General features: G+C 45.3%; 1 protein-coding gene across 1 annotated transcript; it reads right to left on the bottom strand.

The window, feature by feature from the left end:
- Window positions 1-10,866: 10,866 nt before the first annotated feature.
- LOC100626655 (CXXC-type zinc finger protein 1-like) lies at window positions 10,867-16,663 on the bottom strand. The gene is made up of 8 exons (XM_021079837.2): window positions 16,342-16,663; window positions 16,048-16,211; window positions 15,463-15,670; window positions 15,251-15,361; window positions 14,863-14,912; window positions 14,551-14,647; window positions 13,035-13,187; window positions 10,867-12,958 (listed from the first exon to the last, which is right to left on the bottom strand). The coding sequence occupies exons 1-8, from the start codon at window positions 16,531-16,533 to the stop codon at window positions 12,812-12,814; spliced, it is 1,122 nt and encodes a 373-aa protein (XP_020935496.2). The 5' UTR covers window positions 16,534-16,663; the 3' UTR covers window positions 10,867-12,811.
- Window positions 16,664-20,119: the final 3,456 nt, after the last annotated feature.

The following is a 20,119-nucleotide window of genomic DNA, read 5'->3' as shown; positions in this document are numbered from 1 at the left end:
AACGCTCAGGTCCATCTTGTACATTTCCCACCCCAGCCCATACGTAATAACCCATATCTCCTTGTTAATAATTTTAGTGAGTTTTCATCCTAGGATATTACGTAGTATGTCTACTACTAAATACATCTACTACTAAAAGTAATATTTTGTAGGAGAAAAAATATAATTGAAATTTCTGCAATTCCCTGTGTTCATGCATTAAAAGTTATTCCTTACTAAAGACTGAGGGCTAGGAGTTCCCATCATGGCTCAGAGGAAATGAATCTGACTAGTATCCATGAGGACACAGGTTCAATCCCTGGCCTCGCTCAGCGGGTTAAGGATCCGGCGTTGCTATGAGCGATGGTGTAGGTTGCAGATGCAGCTCAAATCCCACGTTGCTGTGGCTGTGGCAGTGGCTGGAAGCTACAGCTCCAATTCAACCCCTAGCCTGAGAGGCTTCATATGCCATGGGTGTGGCCAAAGAAAGAAAGAAAGAAAGGACTAAATTAAGCCTTCTTAAATCCTCCAGCTAATCTGAGAACTGTTGGAAACACCTTTCCTGAGCAGCTGAATACCAGATGTTATGCTGGGAATGGGGGAGGAAGAAATATATTATACACACCCCAGTCCTGTAGCAACCCTGAAACGTGAAAAAAAAAAATACAAATACATAGAGGTAGGTTCTCCATGGGGGAGTAAATTTACCTGCCAGTGTTGCAGAAGCTTAAACTGGATAAGACGTGATGCAAAAGTACAAAGTTCTGGAAGGAGTTTCCGTCGTGGTTCAGTGGTTAACGAATCCGACTAGGAACCATGAGGTTGTGGGTTCGATCTCTGGCCCTGCTCAGTGGGTTAAGGATCCGGTGTTGCCATGAGCTGTAGTGTAGGTCGCAGACGAGGCTCAGATCCCGAATTGCTGTGGCTCTGGTGCAGGCCGGTGGCTATAGCTCCAATTCGACCCCTAGCCTGGGAACCTCCATATGCCACAGGAGCGGCCCTAGAAAATACAAAAAAAAGACCCCAAAAAATTCTGAAAGTAAAAAAACAAAACAAAACAAACAAACAAACAAAAAACTATTTGATGTCAAACAGCTCTATGTATAAGAAGGTTCTATGTGACATTTGGGAAAACAAAATGAGTTAAAAGTCTGAAGACAAATGCTTGACTCCATCACAGAAAAAGTAAGGACTTTTTCCTTGAACTCATGGAACGTCGTGGAGAGATAATATATGCAGGATAGCCATATTAACTAATTTTTGTATCTTGAAAGAATCTTAGTCTCTATTGCAATTGTATTTTATAGTTCAGGATAATGTATTTTTAAACAGACTTAATTTTTTATGGTTTGTAATTTAAATTTTTTATTAATTTTTATATTTTTAAAATAAAGTATAGTTGATTTACAATGTTGTGCCAGTTTCTGCTGTACAGCAAAGTGACCCAGTCATACATATGTATACATTCCCTTTCTTATATTATTGTCCATCATGGTTAATCCCAAGAGACTGGATATAGTTCCCTGCGCTATACAGTAGGACCTCATTGCTTATCCATTCTAAATGTAAGATTTCATCTATGAACCCCAAACTCCCACTCCGTCCCAATCCTTCTCTCCCTCCCACTTGGCAACCACAGGTCTCTTCAGAGACATTTATGTATGTATTTATTTATTTGTTTGGTGTTTTAGGGCTGCACCCATGGCATATGGAGGTTCCCAGGCTAGGAGTCTTATCAGAGCTACAGTTGCCGGCCTACACCATAGTCACAGCAGTGCAGGATCTGAGTCACGTCTGCGACCTACACCACAGCTTGCAGCAACGCCAGATCCTTAACCCTCTGAGCGAGGCCAGGGATTGAACCTGCAACCTCATGGTTCCTAGTCAGATTTGCTCCCACTGCACCACAACGGGAACTCCCAGAGGCTTTCAAAAACAGCATTGAAAGAGGAACTGACTTCAGAGTCCTTACACAGAATTTTAAGTCTAGACTGAAAATTGGTCTACGACCAATTTTTTCTTTTCATTTTGGCTGCCCTGTGCCTATGAAGCTCCCAGGCCAGGGATCGGATCCAAGCCACAGTTATGACCTAAGCCATAGCTTCGGCAACACCAGATCCTTAACCCACTATGCCAGGCCAGGGATTGAGCCTGCATCCCAGCACTCCCAAGACACCCCTGGTCCCATTGCGATACAGCAGGAGTTTCTATAACCAATTTCTTTTTAAATATTAGGAAAAAATTCCAGCTTTATTGAGGAATGGTTGACAAATTAAAATTACATATACTTAATATGTACAACGTGGTGTTTCGATATATTATTTTAACTTTGAGCTACCAAAGGCACACGTCATGTCAAAGGCCCCAGAGGAAAATTAAAATATAGGCTGGTTTGCACCTTCGTAAAATGAGATCATTGGTGAGGCGTGCACATGAAGAATCCTGCCTACTGAGTTCTGCTTTGGCTCTATGCCCCTAACTTCTTTTAGGTGCTTCTAAACCAGTGATTCTCAAACTTGAGCATGTATCAGAATCACCTCCAGGGCTTGTCAACACACAGGTTAACTAAGCCTCATATCCAGAAGTCTGGCATAGGACCCAAGAATTTGCATTTCTACTAATCTCTCCAATGCTGTTGCTGCTGATCTAAGGAACATGCTGTGACAACCACTGTTCTAGAAGATGGCTGTGGCCAACCTGATCATCGTGCACTTATGATAAGGTTACTGTTGACAACATTCTGTCTTTTTCATTAGACAGTCCAGTCCTGTCCAGTTTACACCTGTTGTTCCAGCATAATTATTAGTGATGCCCCTTTCCCATTCTAAAGTGTCTTTATTTGGATGCTAGAGTATAAGTTTACCTTATCTATACTCCACAACCAGATCAAATTAGTTTTTGAAATTCAGTTATCAGGAAATCTTTACCCTGGAAGAATTGTCATATTTTCTCCCTGTGGCTGATGCAAATCTTACAAACGACTGCATTTCCTTTCCAGCTACATCTGATCAGAAGATAAGAAACAAACTTAGAGCTCAATCTTAATTACTCTGTAGGATCATCAGGTCTGAATGCCTACAGTCCAGATAGATTCTTGTGCTGACTTTATTCATTCTGTATCTTCTCTGATGCGAATTTATACAGAGAGTCATACCTGGACATTTTACTACAGGGATTCTTCTTGTTTTCTTTTTACAGCCACACCTGCAGCATATGGAAGTTCCTGGGCTAGGGGTCGAATTAGGAGCTGCAGCCTATGCCACAGCCACAGCAACTCGGGTTTTGAGTCGCATCTGCGACCTACACTGCAGCTTGTGGCAATGCCAGATCCTTAACCCACTGAGAGAGACCAGGGATCAAACCTGCATCCTCATGGATACTTGTCGGGTTCTCAACCCGCTGAGCCACAATAAGAACTCCCTTACAGGGATTCTTAAATGCCCCCTGAAACCACTGGAAATGCAATGAGTGCAACAAAGAAATACATGACATAGTGATAACTCATGAAAAACTTGGTTATTTCCTGCTTTTCTTGGGAGGGGACTTGGGTCTGTAAGGTCAAAGTTGCAGAGGGAAGAGGTGCAGGTGCACTGCAGAGCTCAGATTCACCAGCGTGGTAACACCCGCACTTCAGCTGGAGGCCACACCCTTTGGAGGCTCAGAGAGCACCACATTTCTGTGTCCACATGTTGTCTATCTGTGACTGATGTGACTGTGTGACACTTGGAAAAGACAAGTTTCTCACTGGGACCAAGTATACAACTATCCTCTCCTAAGTCATTTAACATCTGCCCTTGCATCCTGACCCAAGATTTCAATTTCTAGAGACAATCATGGTATATGCACAAAGATTTAAAGGCAGGAATTTCACTACAGTGGTGTTAATAGTCAAAACTAAAACTATCATTCATAAGTGTTTACTATCAGTATATTGGTTTATAAAAATTATTGTACATTCAAAGACTTGCTATTACACAGCTGTTAAGATTGTATGATGGAGTTCACATTGTGGCTCAGTGGTAATGAATCCGACTAGTATCCTTGAGGACCTGGGTTTGATTCCTGCCCTCGTTCAGTGGGTTAAGGATCTGGTGTTGCCATGAGCTGTGGTGTAGGTCACAGATGTGGCTTGGATCTGGCATCACTATGGCTCTGGTGTAGGCCAGTGGCTGTAGCTCTGATTTGATCCCTAGCCTGGGAACTTCCATATGGCGCACGTGCAGCCCTTGAAAGAAAATTGTATACGGAATTCCTGTTGTGTCCCAGCAGAAACAAATCTGACTAGGAACCATGAGGTTGCAGGTTCCATCTCTGGCCTTGCTCAGTGGATTAAGGATCCAGTGCTGCTGTGAACTGTGGTATAGGCTGCAGATGTGGCTCAGATCCCGAGTTGCTGTGGCTGTGGGGTAGCCTGTGCCTGCTGTATCTCCAACTGGACCTGTAGCCTGGGAACATCCGTGTGCCGCAGGGCGGCCCTAAAAGAAAAAAAAAAGTTGTATACAAAAATGTTTGCTGACATGGAAAAATACTGATGTTAGAATACAAAACAAGCAAAGAAGTCGCCCAGAGCTTCACTTTAGGGATAAGCTCTGCCAACACCTTGATTTTAGCTCATCAAGATAAATCTTAGACTTCTGAATCCCAGAATTGTAAGATAATATATATATATATATTTTTTTGGCCACCCTATGGCATGTGGAGTTCCCAGGCCAGGGATAAGATCTGAGCCACAGTTGCAATCTAACTCATAGTTGCGGCAATGCCGGATCCTTTAACCCACTGTGCCAGGCCAGTGAATGAACTTGCATCCTGGTGCTGTTCAGACACCGCTGATCCCATTGCACCACAGTGGGAACTCGTGTTTTTTTTTTTAAAAAAGAAAGCACTCCCAAGGCAACAGAAATAAAAGCAAAAATAAACCAATGGGGCCTAATCAAAGTGGAAAGCTTTTTCACAGCAAAGGAAACCATTAAAAAAAAAAAGAGAGAGAGAGAGAACCTATGGAATGGGAAAAAATAGTTTCAAATGATGCAACCAACAAGGGCTTAATTTCTAAAATATACAATTTATACAACTCAACAGCAAAAAAACCAACAACACAATTGAAAAATGGGCAAAAGACCTGACTAGACATTTCTCCAAAGAAGATATACAGATGGCCAACAGGCACATGAGAAAATGTTCAACATCACTAATGTAGAGAAATGAAAATCAAAACTACTATGAGGTGGAGTTCCCGCTGTGGCTCAGTAGTTAACGAATCCGACTAGGAACCGTGAGGTTGCAGGTTCGGTCCCTGCCCTTGCTCAGTGGGTTAACGATCCGGCGTTGCCGTGAGCTGTGGTGTAGGTTGCAGATGCGGCTCGGATCCCGCGTTGCTGTGGCTCTGGCATAGGCTGGTGGCTACAGCTCCGATTAGACCCCTAGCCTGGGAATCTCCATATGCTGCGGAAGCGGCCCAAGAAATAACAAAAAGACAAAAAGACAAAAAAAAAAAAAAAAAAAAAACCTACTATGAGGTGGAGTTCCCGTCATGGCTCAGCGGAAAGGAATGCAACTAGGAACCATGAGGATGCAGGTTCAATCCCTGGCCTTGCTCAGTGGGTTAAGGATCCAGCGTTGCCGTGAGCTGTGGTGTAGGTCACAGACACAGCTTGGCTCCTGTGTTGTAGGCCGGTGGCTTCAGCTCTGATTCAACCCCTAGCCTGAGAACCTCCATATGCCATGGGCGCAGCCCTAAAAAGACAAAAGACAAAAACTACTATGAGGTACCAGCTCACACTGGTCAGAATGGCCATCATTAACAAGTTAACAAATAACAAACGCTGGAGGGGGTATGGAGAAAAGGGAACCCTCCTGCACTGTTGGTGGGAATGTAAATTGGTAAAACCACTATGAAAAACAGTGTGGAGGTACCTCAAAAAACTAAATATAGAACTACAACATGACCCAGCAATCCCACTCTTGGGCATTATCCAGACAAAACTTTCCTTGAAAAAGAAACATGCACCCGTATGTTCATTGCAGCACTATTCACAATAGCCAATACATGGAAACAACCTAAATGTCCACCGACAGATGCACGGATTAAGAATATGTGGTATATATACAGAATAGAATACTACTCAGCCATAAAAAGAACAAAATAATGCCATTTGCAGCAACCTAGATGGAACTAGAGCCCTTCATACTACATGAAGAAAGTCAGAAAGAGAAAGACAAATACCATATATCATTTATACCTGGAATCTAATATATGGCACACACGAACCTTTCCACAGAAAAGAAACTCATGGACTTGGAGAACAGACTTGTGGTTGACAAGGGGGAGAGGGAGGGAGCAGGATGGACTGGGAGTCTAGGGTTAATAGATGCAAACTGTTGCATTTGGAGTGGATAAGCGATGAGATCCTACTGTACAGCACAGGGAAGTATATCTAGTCCCTTGTGATGGGACATGACAGAGAATAATGTGAGAAAAAGAATGCATATACTCATGTAACTAGGTCACTTTGCTGTACAGTAGAAAACTGATGTAACACTGTAAACCAACTATAATGGAAAAAATTAAAATCATTTTTAAAAAAAGAAAGAAAGAAAAGAAATGGGAGTTCCTGCGTGGCTCAGTGGAAACTAATCTGACTATGAAGATGCAGGTTCAATCACTGGCCTCGCTCATTGGTTAAGGATCTGGGTTGCTGTGAGCTGTGGTATAGGTCAAAGATGTGGTTCCAATCTGGCGTTACTGTGGCTGGGGCATAGGCTGGCGGCTACAGCTCCAATTCAACCCCTAGCCTGGGAAGTAGGAAGAACTAGAGACTAGAGAACTAGAAAGGCTCTAGAGATGGTGCTCACCCTATTACCCTATCATCCTCCAAGTTCCAAAGAAAAGGGATTTCTCTGCCCTAAATCAGGACAGAGGAGAAATCATCAAATCCCCAAGGACCAGGGAGAAAGTAGGCTCTGGTGCGGATCAGCTGAGTGCAAGCACAGAGCCAGAGGAGCATGAAGGGCCTGTGCTGGGCGTCATGGAGTAGCCTCTCTCTGGCTGGGGATGGTGCTCACCCCCACTTGGACCTCCCACCCTGCAGGAAGCTGCCTCCCCTCCCCCACCCAAGGATATAGGACGAGCCCCACTTTTCCTCCACCAGCCGCATCACGCTTTCCACTGAAATGCACGAGGCTCTGGATGCGGGACACCAGCCATGCGGTGCTCACACAGCAGGAGGAGGGTGATCCGTCTCAGGGACAGCGAGTCTGGAATCTGCCCCTCCTGTGACACACCTGCCTCTGCCCAGAGGCCCTGGTGACCAATACCAGGTACCTCACTTAATTTTCACTGCAGCCTTGCCAGCCAGCTACATGGCAATGATTATCATTAGGTCCATTTGGCAGAGGAAGCAGCTGAAGCACAGTGAGGCGAAGTCATCTGCCCCCAAAGTCACACTGCTGGCAAGGAGGACAGGGAAATACTTAAGGCAAGGTCAGCTGACTCCAAACCAAAGCTGCCCACACTCAGCCACTCTGGGATTCACAACCCCAGATGGGGTCAGCTCCCAATAAACAATATTCCTCCTTTCCATTGTCTTCAAAATGCTCAGGCTGAGGGGGGACAACACCTTGTGTGCATAAACTAAGCCTCCGCATATTTCAGGGCACATCCAGGACAACTTACCCAGCCCTCCCTCTTCGGACAGAGATGAAAACTCAAACTCACCCTCCTCACTCTTTTCTTAGACACTGAAAACCAGGTGTGCATCAGGTCCCCCAGTGGCTGACCAACTCAGGAAAGTGGATGTCTGCTCCCCTGAGCTCCCAAATCCCTGGGACCATGCCCCTGATTCCTCTAGCTGCCAATCACTCACTCACCAGCAGAAGCCACCATGGCTGGAATACAGGGGCTGCCTGAGGACTCTTCAAAGTCCCCCAATCAGGAGTTCCCTGGTGGCTCGGCAGGTTAAGGAGCTGGTGTTGTCACTGCCGAGGTGTGGGATTGATCTCTGGCTCCAGAACTTTGGCAGGCACCGCCAAAAGACAAACAAACAAACAAAAGAAGTCCTCCAGTCACTGGCATGGCTCAGGCTCCTCACATCATTCATCCACAGTGAAGAACACAGGAACTTTGAATAATGCCCAATACAGGCACACCAGTGCCACAGCCCCAGCAGGTCTGAAATCATCCATCTTCCCACACTGCCAATTACTGACCCACATCGTTTCTTTTTTTTTCGTTTCTTCAACTGACTTATGGAGAGACCAAACAGTGACCATTCCTGAACGATGTTATGGTTCATTCCAGAAACCAACTCAGTGTCCCTCACAAAATCACTGATCCTCTGGTCTCTAATTGCCTTGATCCACATCCCCACAAATTTAGTGGCCTAAAATAACACATACTTATTATCTCAGAATTTATGTGCGTCAGGAATCTAGGCAGAGTAAGCTTGGTCCTGTTTCAGGGTCTCTCATGAGTCTGCAATCAAGGTCTCAGCTAAGCTTAGGGCCTGATCTGAAGGCTCAGCTGAGGAAGGAGCTGCTTCTAAGCTCATTTATATAGCTGCTTGCAGGATTCAGTTCACTTAGACTGTTGGAGAGTTTCTTATTGATAGTCAAAGGCTACCCCCAATATGGGAAGTTGGTTCACTAAACGTGACAAGGGAGAGAGCCTGTTAGCAAGACAGAGCTACGATCTCTTGTAATCTAATCTCAAAAGTGGCATCTCCTCAATGTTAAAGATATTCTATTGGTTAAAAGCAAGTTACTCAAAAAGTTCCCATTGTGGCTCAGCAGTAACGAATATGACCAGTATCCATGAAGACGTGGGTTTGATCCCTGGCCTCACTCAGGGGATTAAGGATCTGGTGTTGCCATGAGCCATGGTGTAAGTCACAGATGGGACTGGAATCCCATGTTGCTGTGGCTGTGGCGTAGGCTGGTGGCTGCAGCTCCATGTGACCAGGAACTTCCATATGCCACAGGGGTGGCAGTAAAAAAAAAAAAAAAGAAGAAGAAGAAGAAGAAGAAGCAAGTTACGCAAATGGAGGGAATTACACAAGGCCATGAATACTAGGAGGCGGAGATCACTGGAAGCCATCTTAGAAACTACGGCCTATAGACCGAGGAGAAATAAGGACTCTAATGCAGAGATCCTCCACCTCTTCCCAAGATACCATTCCTTAGGGCAAAATAATGACAGGTGCAGACATTAAATAATTTGAAGGCTATTCCAATTTACTCTGTTTGAGGAAAACACTACAAGGAGTATTCTAAATAAATGAATACTAAATCAGAAAATAGATCTCAAAATAAGAGAGCAAGGAGTTCCTGTGGTGGCTCAGTGGTAACAAACCCAACTAGTATCCATGAGGATTTGGGTTCGATCCCTGCCTCACTCAGTGGGTTAAGGATCTGGTGTTGCTGTGAGCTGTAGTGTAGGTCACAGATGCGGCTTGGATCTGGCATTGCTATGGCTGTGGCATAAGCTAGCAGCCACAGTTCTGATTCAACCTCTAGCCTGGGAACTTCCAAATGTCATGGGTGCAGCCATTAAAAAAAAAAGTTAGCAATGACTATTGTGGTAAAATGTACACCCTCAAGTACACATTCACAAAGCTATAGTTAAATTCTGATAAATAAAGTGACTAGGGACTTTGAATAAAAATGTTAAGTAAGAGAGTTCCCATTGTGGTGCAGCAGAAACGAATCCGACTAGGAACCATGAGGTTGCTGGTCTGATCCCTGGCCTCACTCAGTGGGTTAAGGATCTGGTGTTGCCATGAGCTGTGGTGTAGGTCACAGCCGCCACTCGTATCCTGCGTTGCTGCGGCTATGGTGTAGGCAGGTAGCTGCAGCTCGGATTCGACCCCTAGGCTGGGAACCTCCATATACCACAGGTGCAGCCCTAAAAAGCAAAAAAAAAAAAAAAAAAAAAAAAAAAAAAAAGAGAAAAGAAAAAAGAAAAAAAAGTTAAGTAAGTTTTCTTGAGGCAGCATTGACTTAACCTAAGAAAAATACAGTCTTCAAATAAGCAGTTTAAATGTTTCTAGAAATAACACTGCTCATCTTACTGAGGACAGATTTCCTTCTCCTCAAAGAAAGGTTAATTATATTCTGATCAAATAATAGAGAAAACATAAATCATACCTGTTAGAAAGGACAAAGTACATAACTGGACAATTTGTAAAGAGAAAAATTACCAAACTAATGAGCTATGTGGAGGAACGAAAATGAACAGAAACTTCATTAAGCTATTAGGAAGAAGAAAAGAATAAAAGTTGTGATTAGGAAATAGTAAAATTGATAATAGGGATAATATAATACAAAAAGATATGGTTATCATAATTATACAAATTTAAATGGACCGAATCTCAAGACACAAATGTGGGATTAGAGCAAACACTAAACTTATATATAGTCAAAAGAAGTATATCTTTGGGAGTTCCATTGTGGCTCAGCAGTAACAAACCCATCTAGTATCCATGAGGATGTGGGTTCGATCCCTGGCCTCACTCAGTGGGTTAAGGATCTGGCGTTGCCATGAGCTGTGGTGTAGGCTGGCAGCAGCAGCTCCGATTCAACCCCTAGCCTGGGAACTTCCATATGCTGCCAGTACGGCCCTAAAAAGACAAAAAAAAAAAAAAAAAAAAAAGGCAGAAGTATATCTTAAAGAGGAAAATACAAAATAAAGGTTTCAGCAAAGATACATCATGTGTGGTAGCAAAATAAAAGGTGCAGTGATGATGTACTTACCAAAGTAAATTCAAGTTCAAAAGCAGTCAACAAACAAAACAAGGAAAACACATAGTGGCAATGTGCAAAATGCCCTCAGATATACACTCCAGGCCTCCCCCTTCCCCTGCCAAAAACAGAACTACAAGGAGAAACTTGTTTTAAAGTAGTATAACATTTATTCTATCTTTTGATAATGTAATAGCTGGAGTAGACAAAAAGGCAAAAAATCAGAGTAAAGAAATATTAAATAACAAATTAGATTGACAAGTCCTAATAAGTAATCTGTGCCTAACAGAGAATATGGTTTCTTCTCTTATATCCCTGAAAGTTTTACAAAACCCAGTGAGTAATCTGGGCCACAGAGAAAATCCTGAGTAATGTTTACAAGTTCAGATGCAATGGGCTACATTCTCTGATCACAGTAAAACCATAATTAACAAAAAAATAAAGATAATCAAACTAACCACTTAGACACTAACAGAAATGTTCCTCATTAACTAGGATTAAAGTGAGAAATCAATTCTGAAGTTGCACATTTCATACCAGAGTTTAGGAGCTATAGCTGCATTTGTAAAAAAAAGTATATAAATGTCTCAAATCCTTCACTATTAAAAACTGGAAAACCCAACATAATCAAGGTAGGAATTTGATTCAAGAAGTTAGAAAAAGAACAAAATGAAGCAAACACATACAAAATGAAACAAAAATCAAGACGTGACAATAAAATGAAAGCTTAAATAAATTGATTAAATAAATATAAACTTAGGGAGTATAAATAAAACAAAAAGCTAATCATTTCTAACAATTAATTATGTAGATTAGCTCCTGGAAAATCTAATCAAGGGGCAAAAATACAATACCAGTAATAAAGGAGATACTGCACCCGATGGGTAGTGTATTAGCTAATTAACATACTAGTTCTCATGGAACATGAGGTGTAAGTCTAGAGCAATGCATTTAAACATCTGGGTGGAATATGTGAGTCCCTGGGGGAAAGAAGTGAAAATGAACGAAAAACATCCATAAGGGACCGGTGAGTAGAGAAAGAATAGGAAGCGTCGTTCAAGCCTATCATTTGAGACATACCAGTACCCACAGGCAGCCGTTACTGGACACACCTCCACTGGCACAGGAGGCCTTGCTAGGGGTGGCAAAAGCAGATGTGGCAGGGGTTCCTGTCCTCTTCTGGCAACCCTATAGGCATGAAATGGGCAGAGCTGGCTGGAAAGGGCAGACCCAGGGCAGGGTAGTGGAAGGAGGACAGGACAGGATGGACAGGTGTGGGGATAGACAGACAGACCAGGATGGACCAGCAGGGGCCAAGGCTGACAGAAAGGACTAGGACTTCATGGTATGGTAAGGGTTGGACCAAGATGGGCAGGGGGTGGAGGCACGATCACTATGGCAACTTGAACTCTCCTCAGTGTCCCAAAGTGGAAGCATCAAGGACTATCGCACACTCACCTATCCCCACCCCAACATCACAAGCACCTCTGACCTGGGGAATATGAACAATTAAGTACACAGAAGTTCATCAAAGTACACTAATCAGGTGCCAACTACATACCTGATGGCCTGGGATGGGGAACTGCGGGGAACAAGGATCACTGCACCCCCGTGGTAAGGTCACATCTCCCTTGACAGAAGAGGACCCACAGAGCACAGCGAGTATCCCTTCACACCTACCCCTGAAGGTGCACTGCAGCCCATCCCCCAAGTGCACTGTAAGTCACCACCAATGGAGGTTTGGAAGTGGGTTTGTGGATAGCGAAAGGCTTAGGGGCCATCAGGGGATAGTAAAATCTCTTGCTCTTCTACTAAAGTTTTTAAACAAAACTCTGGTTAGTGAGTGATGAGGGCAAGGCAGATCTCCTGGCCTCACCCAGGCTTGGGAAAGAAAGAGACAGGATAGAGGAACAGACAGAAACCCCAGCGGAATTTCGAGAACCAGCCCACCTGGAGGAGTTGTAAACAGAGACACTAAACAGGGGACAGAAAAACGCTGAGATGCCCTGAGAAAGACATGGTTAGAAGAACTGGTGTGTAAGCAATTCATGGAATTCTCCCTTGCACAGGGTACAGGACCTCAGGTAAGCAGGGCTCAGCTATCTACTTTGGAGCGTAGGTCACTGGTGAGCGGGTCATGCTGGATTGTCTGGTGAAGCATCAGGCCCAGCAGCCCTGCCCGATTCGTCATGGCTGTGCGCACCTTTTGCTCCTGCTCAACCAGCTCTTCCAGCTTTTGCAACTGTAGGGGGGGAGTGTGAGAGAGGGCTTTGAGGATCCCACCCCACCCCTCAGCCCCACTCAGACTTGGAGCCTACCGCGCGCACACGCTCCAGGTCCACTTCGGCACGCCTCAGCTTCTCCCAGCAGTAGTGGTGGTTGCACACGCTTTTGGGGAGGCGGCAGAAATTACCAGTGACCTCGAAGACGTTGTGCACTAGTGGGCAACCGCACACCTCGTCATCCGATACCTGTGGGGAAGAATGAAAGATGATGAGGTACAGAGGAAGGTGATCAGGCAGGCAGGATGAGAGGAAGAGGGGAATGGAGGGCAGGCAGGAAGGAGAGGAATGGGGAGTGACCTGGCAGGAGGAGAGAGAGGAATTCAATGATTAGGCAAAGAAGAGGGCTCCCAGGAGATCCCCCTGTGGCTCAGCGGATTAAGAACCCAACTACGGAGTTCCCGTCGTGGCGCAGTGGTTAACGAATCCGACTAGGAACCATGAAGTTGCGGGTTCGGTCCCTGCCCTTGCTCAGTGGGTTAACGATCCCGCGTTGCCTTGAGCTGTGGTGTAGGTTGCAGACGCGGCTCGGATCCGCTTCGATTAGACCCCTAGCCTGGGAACCTCCATATGCCGAAGAAGCGGCCCAAAGAAATAGCAAAAAGACAAAAAAAAAAAAAAGAACCCAACTAGTATCCATGAGGATGCAGGTTTGATCCCTGGCCTCGCTCAGCGGATTAAGAATCTGGCGTTGCCATGAACTGTGGTGTAGGTCGCAGATGCGGCTTGGATCCAAGGTTGCTGTTGCTGTGGCTGTGGCTGTGGTGCAGGCTGGCAGGTACAGCTCCAATTCGACCCCTAGTCTGGAAACCTCCCTATGCCACAGGTGCAGCCCTAAAAAGGAAAAACAACCGAACAAAAAAAGGGGGGCAGAAGGGGATGATCAAGCATGGAGAATGGAGGACGAAGTTAAGCAGGGATGTAGGAATGGAGGTGATGGGGCCGGGAGGATGGAGGGGAGTTCTGACGGGGAGAAGTCGATGGATGGGGACTGGTAAAGCGTGGAGGAGGTGAGGAATGAGGCCTGGAGGGTGGAAGATGAGATTCAGGAGATGACAGACAGGGAGAAGGTGATTGGGGCTGTGAAGCAGGGAGAATAAGAGTGGAGGGAAGTCGGAAAGTGAGAAGAGAGGGATGGAGGGTGGCCATGCAGGGATGAAGCGAGGAATGCAGGGTGATCAGACCAGGGGTGGGCAAAGAACGGAGGTTGGGCAAGCCAAGAGAAGGGAAGAATGGGGGATGGCTGCTCAGTGAGGAGCGGAGGAATGAGGGCTGGTCTGGAGGAGGAAGGGAGAATGGATGGAGGGCGGGGCCAGACAAAGTTATGAATAAATAAACAGCAGCCAGGCAGAGAGAAAAGTAAGATTGGGCAATAGGAGGGGAGAGTGGGGGGGCGGTCAGGAAAGGAGCTGGTCAGGAGGTATGAAGGCGTTTGGGCAGAAGGTAAAACGAATAGGAGGCAATCAAGCACACAGGACCAGAGGAGGAGGGTGGAAAGGGAGGGAGGAGGGGAGGAATGGAGGGTGATGAGGTAGAGAAGAAAACGTCTCACCTTGGGGTCCTTGGAGTGCTCAGGGCATAATACCTGGAGTCGCTTACAGTACCTCTTACTCTGTGGGTCATAAGCATCACAGAAGAGCCTTGTAGCTCTGGGAAGAAGTTGAAAGTGAGATGCGAAGGGTCAGGAGGAGGGCGGTCCCACCCTGAACCCTGCCCACACTTTGTGCCCAACCCCACCCATACCCTGCCCCTAACCCACCCACCTCTACCTCTGAGCTCACCCACATCCTGCCCTTGACTTTGCCCGCCCTGCTCCTACCCTGTCCACATCATGCCTTTGACCTTGACTAACATCCACACTCACCCCTCAATGCAAGTGGGGTGCATGGCCCCAAAAGATGATTTGCACTCATACTGGAGGGGGAAAAAAAAAAAGAGTACAAATGGGGAGGAACTGTGGACACACATCGCATGCCCCTGTCCCAGGACAAAGCCCAAAACAACACATTTGTCCCCTGTGGACCCTATGCTCCCCTCTGCCCAGCCAGTGTTCCCCTGACCCCCGCCACTGGCGGCCGATACCCAATCTTGGCACTTATACTGGGGATGGAGGAAAAATACAAATGGATAGAGCCATGGAAGTGTGTTGTATTCTCTTCTATAACAAATACCCAGATGCCAAAGCTGCCCCCCACGAAACCCCTCCCAGTCAAAACACTCTTGCCCCATCCGCCCCCAGACAATGCCCCAACCTTGGCAAAGCAGCGCTCCATGTGGCGCAGGGCAACATGCACACTGATGGGTTGCCCGCAGGAGACACAGAAGATCTGCAGGTCGACACTGTTCCTGCTACGTTTGTTGCTCTGCATAGGACAGTAGAGGGGCCAGTGAAGCAGTGCAGAGTGGAGACGGAGGGGCAAGACACCAGGCACCTTTCTGCTCCACCCTACCCATTCCCACTCACTTCTTCATCTTTGCACACAGTCTGCTGCTTGCCACGCAGAATGATGGCCTCAAGTTCATGGAAATTGCACTCTATGTCCTTCAGGCGAGTCTGGGTGTCCTGCTGCTCACGTTGGATGCGCTCAAGCATTTTCTTGCCATGCTCCTCAGCAACACAGGGGCTCTTCTGCCACTGCTGAATGCGCTGGGGCAGGATCTCATAGATGCGACTGGAAGAAGGGACAGCAAGAAAGGGAATGTTTATGTGAGGGCATCAAAAGAAGAAATGGAGGAGTGACCAAACGGTGAATGTCTGAGACAATGAATGGTAGATGGGTGAATTTTGGTGAATGAGTGGCTGAATGGTGGATGTTTGGGAGGATGGATAGATAACTGGGTGGGCAAGGGACTGTAACAGTGAATGAATGAGTTGGTAGATGGAATGTGGATGGTGGTTCAGTAGGTTGGTGGATGTGAAGGTGGGTGGATGGGTGGGTGGGTGGATCAGGGGTGGAAGGATACATAGATGGGGGGGTGGATGGACTTACAGATGGCAGAGATTATGCCCTACTCCATGCCCTGTGGCTTAACTTTCAGGTGCACTCACTCAGCTGCCAGCTTCATGCCACAGTCATCCGAGCAGTACTTGGAGCCTGGCCGGGAGGGATACACACAGCCAGGTCCCAGGCACTGCCGCATCAAGCCTGGGTCCCTGGCATCCGACTGCTTTGGGTCTTTTGACTTTTCCATGAGCTTCTGCTTCTTCTCCTTCTGTGGGACAAGAGTGGTCAAGGCGGGGGCAGGGAAATCGATGTCATCCCCCTAACCCTGTAATCCTGCCCTGCATTTCCCCTTCCCCCGACCTCTGCCTACATGTCCCCCATTCCACCATTTCTGTCACCTTCCGCTCCACTTTTTTCTTCGAATTCTGCATTTTCTTCATATCCACTGCCTGCTTCTGCAGTGCAGAATCTAGGAACAGGAACTCCTCAGTGTCATTCATCCAGGGCTGCAGGCCGGGAAGATGCTGAGAAATCTCCCCAACTTGTTTCTTAAATGGTCTCTGGACACTCTCTGCCTCCTCCCAACTCATTGCTGACCATCCCTGCCTTCATTGTCACTTCCATCCATCCAGGGGCCCTGCCACACATTCCTTAGGCTTTGGTTGTCAAAAGTCTCTTATATGTGAGTTCCCGCTGGGGTGAACAGGATCAGCAGCATCTCTGTAGTATTGGGACATAGGTTCGATCCCCAGCCCCGCACAGTGGGTTAAAGGATCCGGTGTTGTGGCAGCCGCGGCACAGGTTGCAACTGTGGCTCGGATCTGATCTCTGGCCTAGGAACTCCAGATGCCGAGGGTTGGCCAAAACAAAAAAAAAAAACAAAACAAAACAAAAAGAGGTCTATGTCGAGACTGGGATTAAAATATACACACTACTATATATAAAATAGATAACCAACAACGATCTACTATATAGCACAGATATACTTGACATCTTGTAATAACCTATAATGGAAGAGAAGGTATACCTGTATACCTGAAACACAACACTTTAAATCAACTATATTTCAATAATTTTTTTTCAAAAACTCATCTATTGGAATTCCCTGATGACCTAGCAGTTAAGGACTCGGCATTGTCACTGCTGTGGTTTGGGTTCAATCCCTGCCCTGGGAATTTCTGCATACTGCAGGCACAGCAAAAAAACAAAACAAAACAAAAAACCAAAAAAAAAAAAACTCATCTATTAAAATGTGGGAAAAAAGCTTTTAAGAGTTTTAAAAGAAAAAGCATTTCAGAATGTAAATAGTCTCCCATGCAAAAGTCCTGGTATACATTTGAGTCCTGAGGCAGGTCCTTTTCAGACAACAGCTGGCTATTGTCTGAGGTGCCTCCTTTACTGCCAGTGGCATCACCACCACCCTCTATTTCTGGCACAACTCAGACTTCTGCAGTTGAGACAGCTGTGCTTGAGTTCCCCATGTGCCAGTGGGACCATGGCAAAGTCTCTGAGAGTACTAAAGAGCTGAGGGGAAGACCCTCACATGAGCTCCACTCCCCCATCCATCCTGTGCCCAGGATTCACCAGAGACCAGGGATTACAGATAGGGTTCCTGCGCTGATGGGAGGAGGGCTCTGGGTCAGCACTAAGTGGGTGGGGATGAGCTATCCCTGCCCCAACACTCCTGCTTGCCTATACTCCAGGACACACCTGCTACCCAGCTTGCCCTACACGATGAACTCAGACAAGCCATCTCTTCCCAGCCCGCCCAAACACTCATGGCCCCGCCCTTCAGACAGGCTCCACCCACCCTCCTACCCAGCCCAGCCCTCCTAGTCACTCCAGGACCCACGTGCCTGACTCTGTGGTCTTGAACATACTCTGTATCACCTTAAGGTTCCAAGGCGTACCAGGCCCTGCACCGTTCCTTGACTCTCTCAGCCTCACATGACACGCTCCACTTCCTGCATATACTCTATTCTGCCTTACTTCTCACGTGCTGCGCCATGCCAAGCCCTGCCGCCCACTTACACATGCCACGCCGAGCCCCGTCTGCCCCAACTCACTCACCTAGAATGATTTGACCGTCTTTATTCTGAAAAGTACCCCTACCTGAACCAAGTAAGACCTAGTAAAATACATAAATATACAAAATTTTTAAAAGTGTGTGTATGCACACACGTGCAAATCACTACCTTCAGAGATTAAAAGAGCAAGAACATGCACAGAGAGAATATTCATACTTTGATTAAGACAATTATCAACTGGAGAACACATACTATTTTCCAGAGAGAGATTCAATATTAATAAAAACTGACCCTGGACTTAAGTCTTAAAGGAAATCTAAACACATGCCAATGAATAAGCATTTCACACAGAGCACAAGTAAGCTGCACTAGAAACAAAAGCCTTAACTTTTGAAAATTGAAAAGGCACTTCTAAACTCTTGCTAAAAAGAAAAATAACTAAAATTAGAAAATACTTAGAACTTAAAAACGAAAACAATACATACCGAACTGCGGTCTTAGATGGAACTTTAAGATGACAATATAAGAAGAAAGACAGAAATTAATTACCTGAGTACTCAACTCAAATTAGAACAAGTCCCCACACTGACTCCAAAGATCGCCATCATCGACCCCCCAAATCCCCTTCAATGACCCCACACCCACCCCTCCAATCACAAAAACGACAGTCCCTCTTCAAAGCCCTCACAAAATACCTCAGCGCCAAGCAGGCGCCACACTGCGGAGAGCCTCGTGGCAGGTGTAGCAAAAAGGCTTGTAGAGCTACTTCCGGCTCCGGTATCGACCTTAGCCCCGCCCCTTCTTGAATGTATAGAGTTTGCACTTGCTCAAGACCCCCTGCGGAGCTGCTATACAGCCCAAAGTTCAAAGCACATGGTTACAGAAAAACCATATAGCTACGTGGGCACAGATTCTGCCACACACTGCCACAGGCCTCAATGGATACACTTGTCTCTTCTGACGTCAGCACCTCATTTTTTCACATATTGGAGTGATTGATTGTTGCATTATTATATTTGGCAGGAAAATTGATCCCCTTATCATTTCCAATTATTTTAAAAATTTCATATTATTACCAGTTTACTATCTCTCATTACTGTAGTCATGAGGTAGGCAATAAGAAAAACAAAGAAAAAACACATAAATTAGTTTTTTAAAGTTGAGAAAATAGAAAAAGATTTCTAGAAAGGGCAGGAAAAATAGCAAAATGTAAGAAGGTGTAATAGGTTCATATTTGAAGTTCATGTTTTGTCTACAGCCATACCACACTGAATGCATACAATCTCATCTGAAGTTCATAGCTTATATTACATAATCAAATTTAAAATTGTCAATGGGGTAAACTCTTCAGTTAAAGTCAAAGATTGTCATTTTGGATGAAAATTAACAAATTTAGCCTTATGCTGTTTATGCCAAATCTAGCAAATCATAAAGATACAGAAACACTTGAAATAAAGGGATGGAAGAAAATTTGCCAGGTGCATTCCAATCAAAATAAAGCAAGGTCAATTATATTGTTATCAGACTAAAACACTAAGACAAAAAGTATTAGTTGAGATTAAAAGGCTCATGCCAAAATGACTTGATTCACCATGAATATGTAAAAATTTTAACCTTATACATGATTAAAATAGCATAAAATGAATATTAAAAATATATTTAAAAAAGTAAAATAGAGGAGTTCTCGTGGTGGGTCAGCAGAAATGAATCTGACCAGCATCCATGAGGACGCAGTTCGAATCCTTGGCCTTGCTCAGTGGGTTAAGGATCAGGCATTGCCATGAGCCATGGTGTAGGTCGCAGTCGCTGCTGGGATCCCGCATTGCTGTGGCTGTGGCATAGGCTGGCAGCTGCAGCTCCGATTCAACTCCTAGCCTGGGAACTTCCATATGCTGTGGGGGTGGCCCTAAAAAGACAAAATTTTTTTAAATTTAAAGAAGTAAAATAGAAAAAAATTCTCATTGTGGAAGATTACAATCACACAGCTCACCCTTCAGAGCTCAGCTTAGGCATCACCATCTGGGAAAGCTCTTTCTGCTCTTTTCCATCTGGATGAACAGCCTCTATTCTGAATTAATTTATGGATGTAATTGTTAGAAATAATGTTTCTTGTATTTTAATCTTGAAATTAAGAAGGAAATGGAGGCAT

This window comes from Sus scrofa, chromosome X (genome assembly GCF_054392235.1).
Source record: "Sus scrofa isolate SSC_HxYL_T2T_F1_AM1 chromosome X, Sscrofa_HxYL_maternal_Yorkshire_Landrace_v2.0, whole genome shotgun sequence".
Classification (NCBI taxonomy): domain Eukaryota; kingdom Metazoa; phylum Chordata; class Mammalia; order Artiodactyla; family Suidae; genus Sus; species Sus scrofa.
Note: the sequence above shows the minus strand (reverse complement) of the source record. Positions and strands in the feature narration are given on the sequence as shown.

Bases quoted from the DNA above. Each gene is read 5' to 3' on its own strand.
- LOC100626655 (XM_021079837.2), bottom strand. From the start codon at position 16,533: ATGAGTTGGGAGGAGGCAGAGAGTGTCCAGAGACCATTTAAGAAACAA. The intron at 15,671-16,047 runs GTGAGTGCACCT...CCCTTCTTCCAG, and splicing joins GGCATGAAGCTGGCAGCTGA to TCGCATCTATGAGATCCTGC. The intron at 14,648-14,862 runs GTGAGTGTGGAT...ACTTCTTCCCAG, and splicing joins CACCCCACTTGCATTGAGGG to AGCTACAAGGCTCTTCTGTG.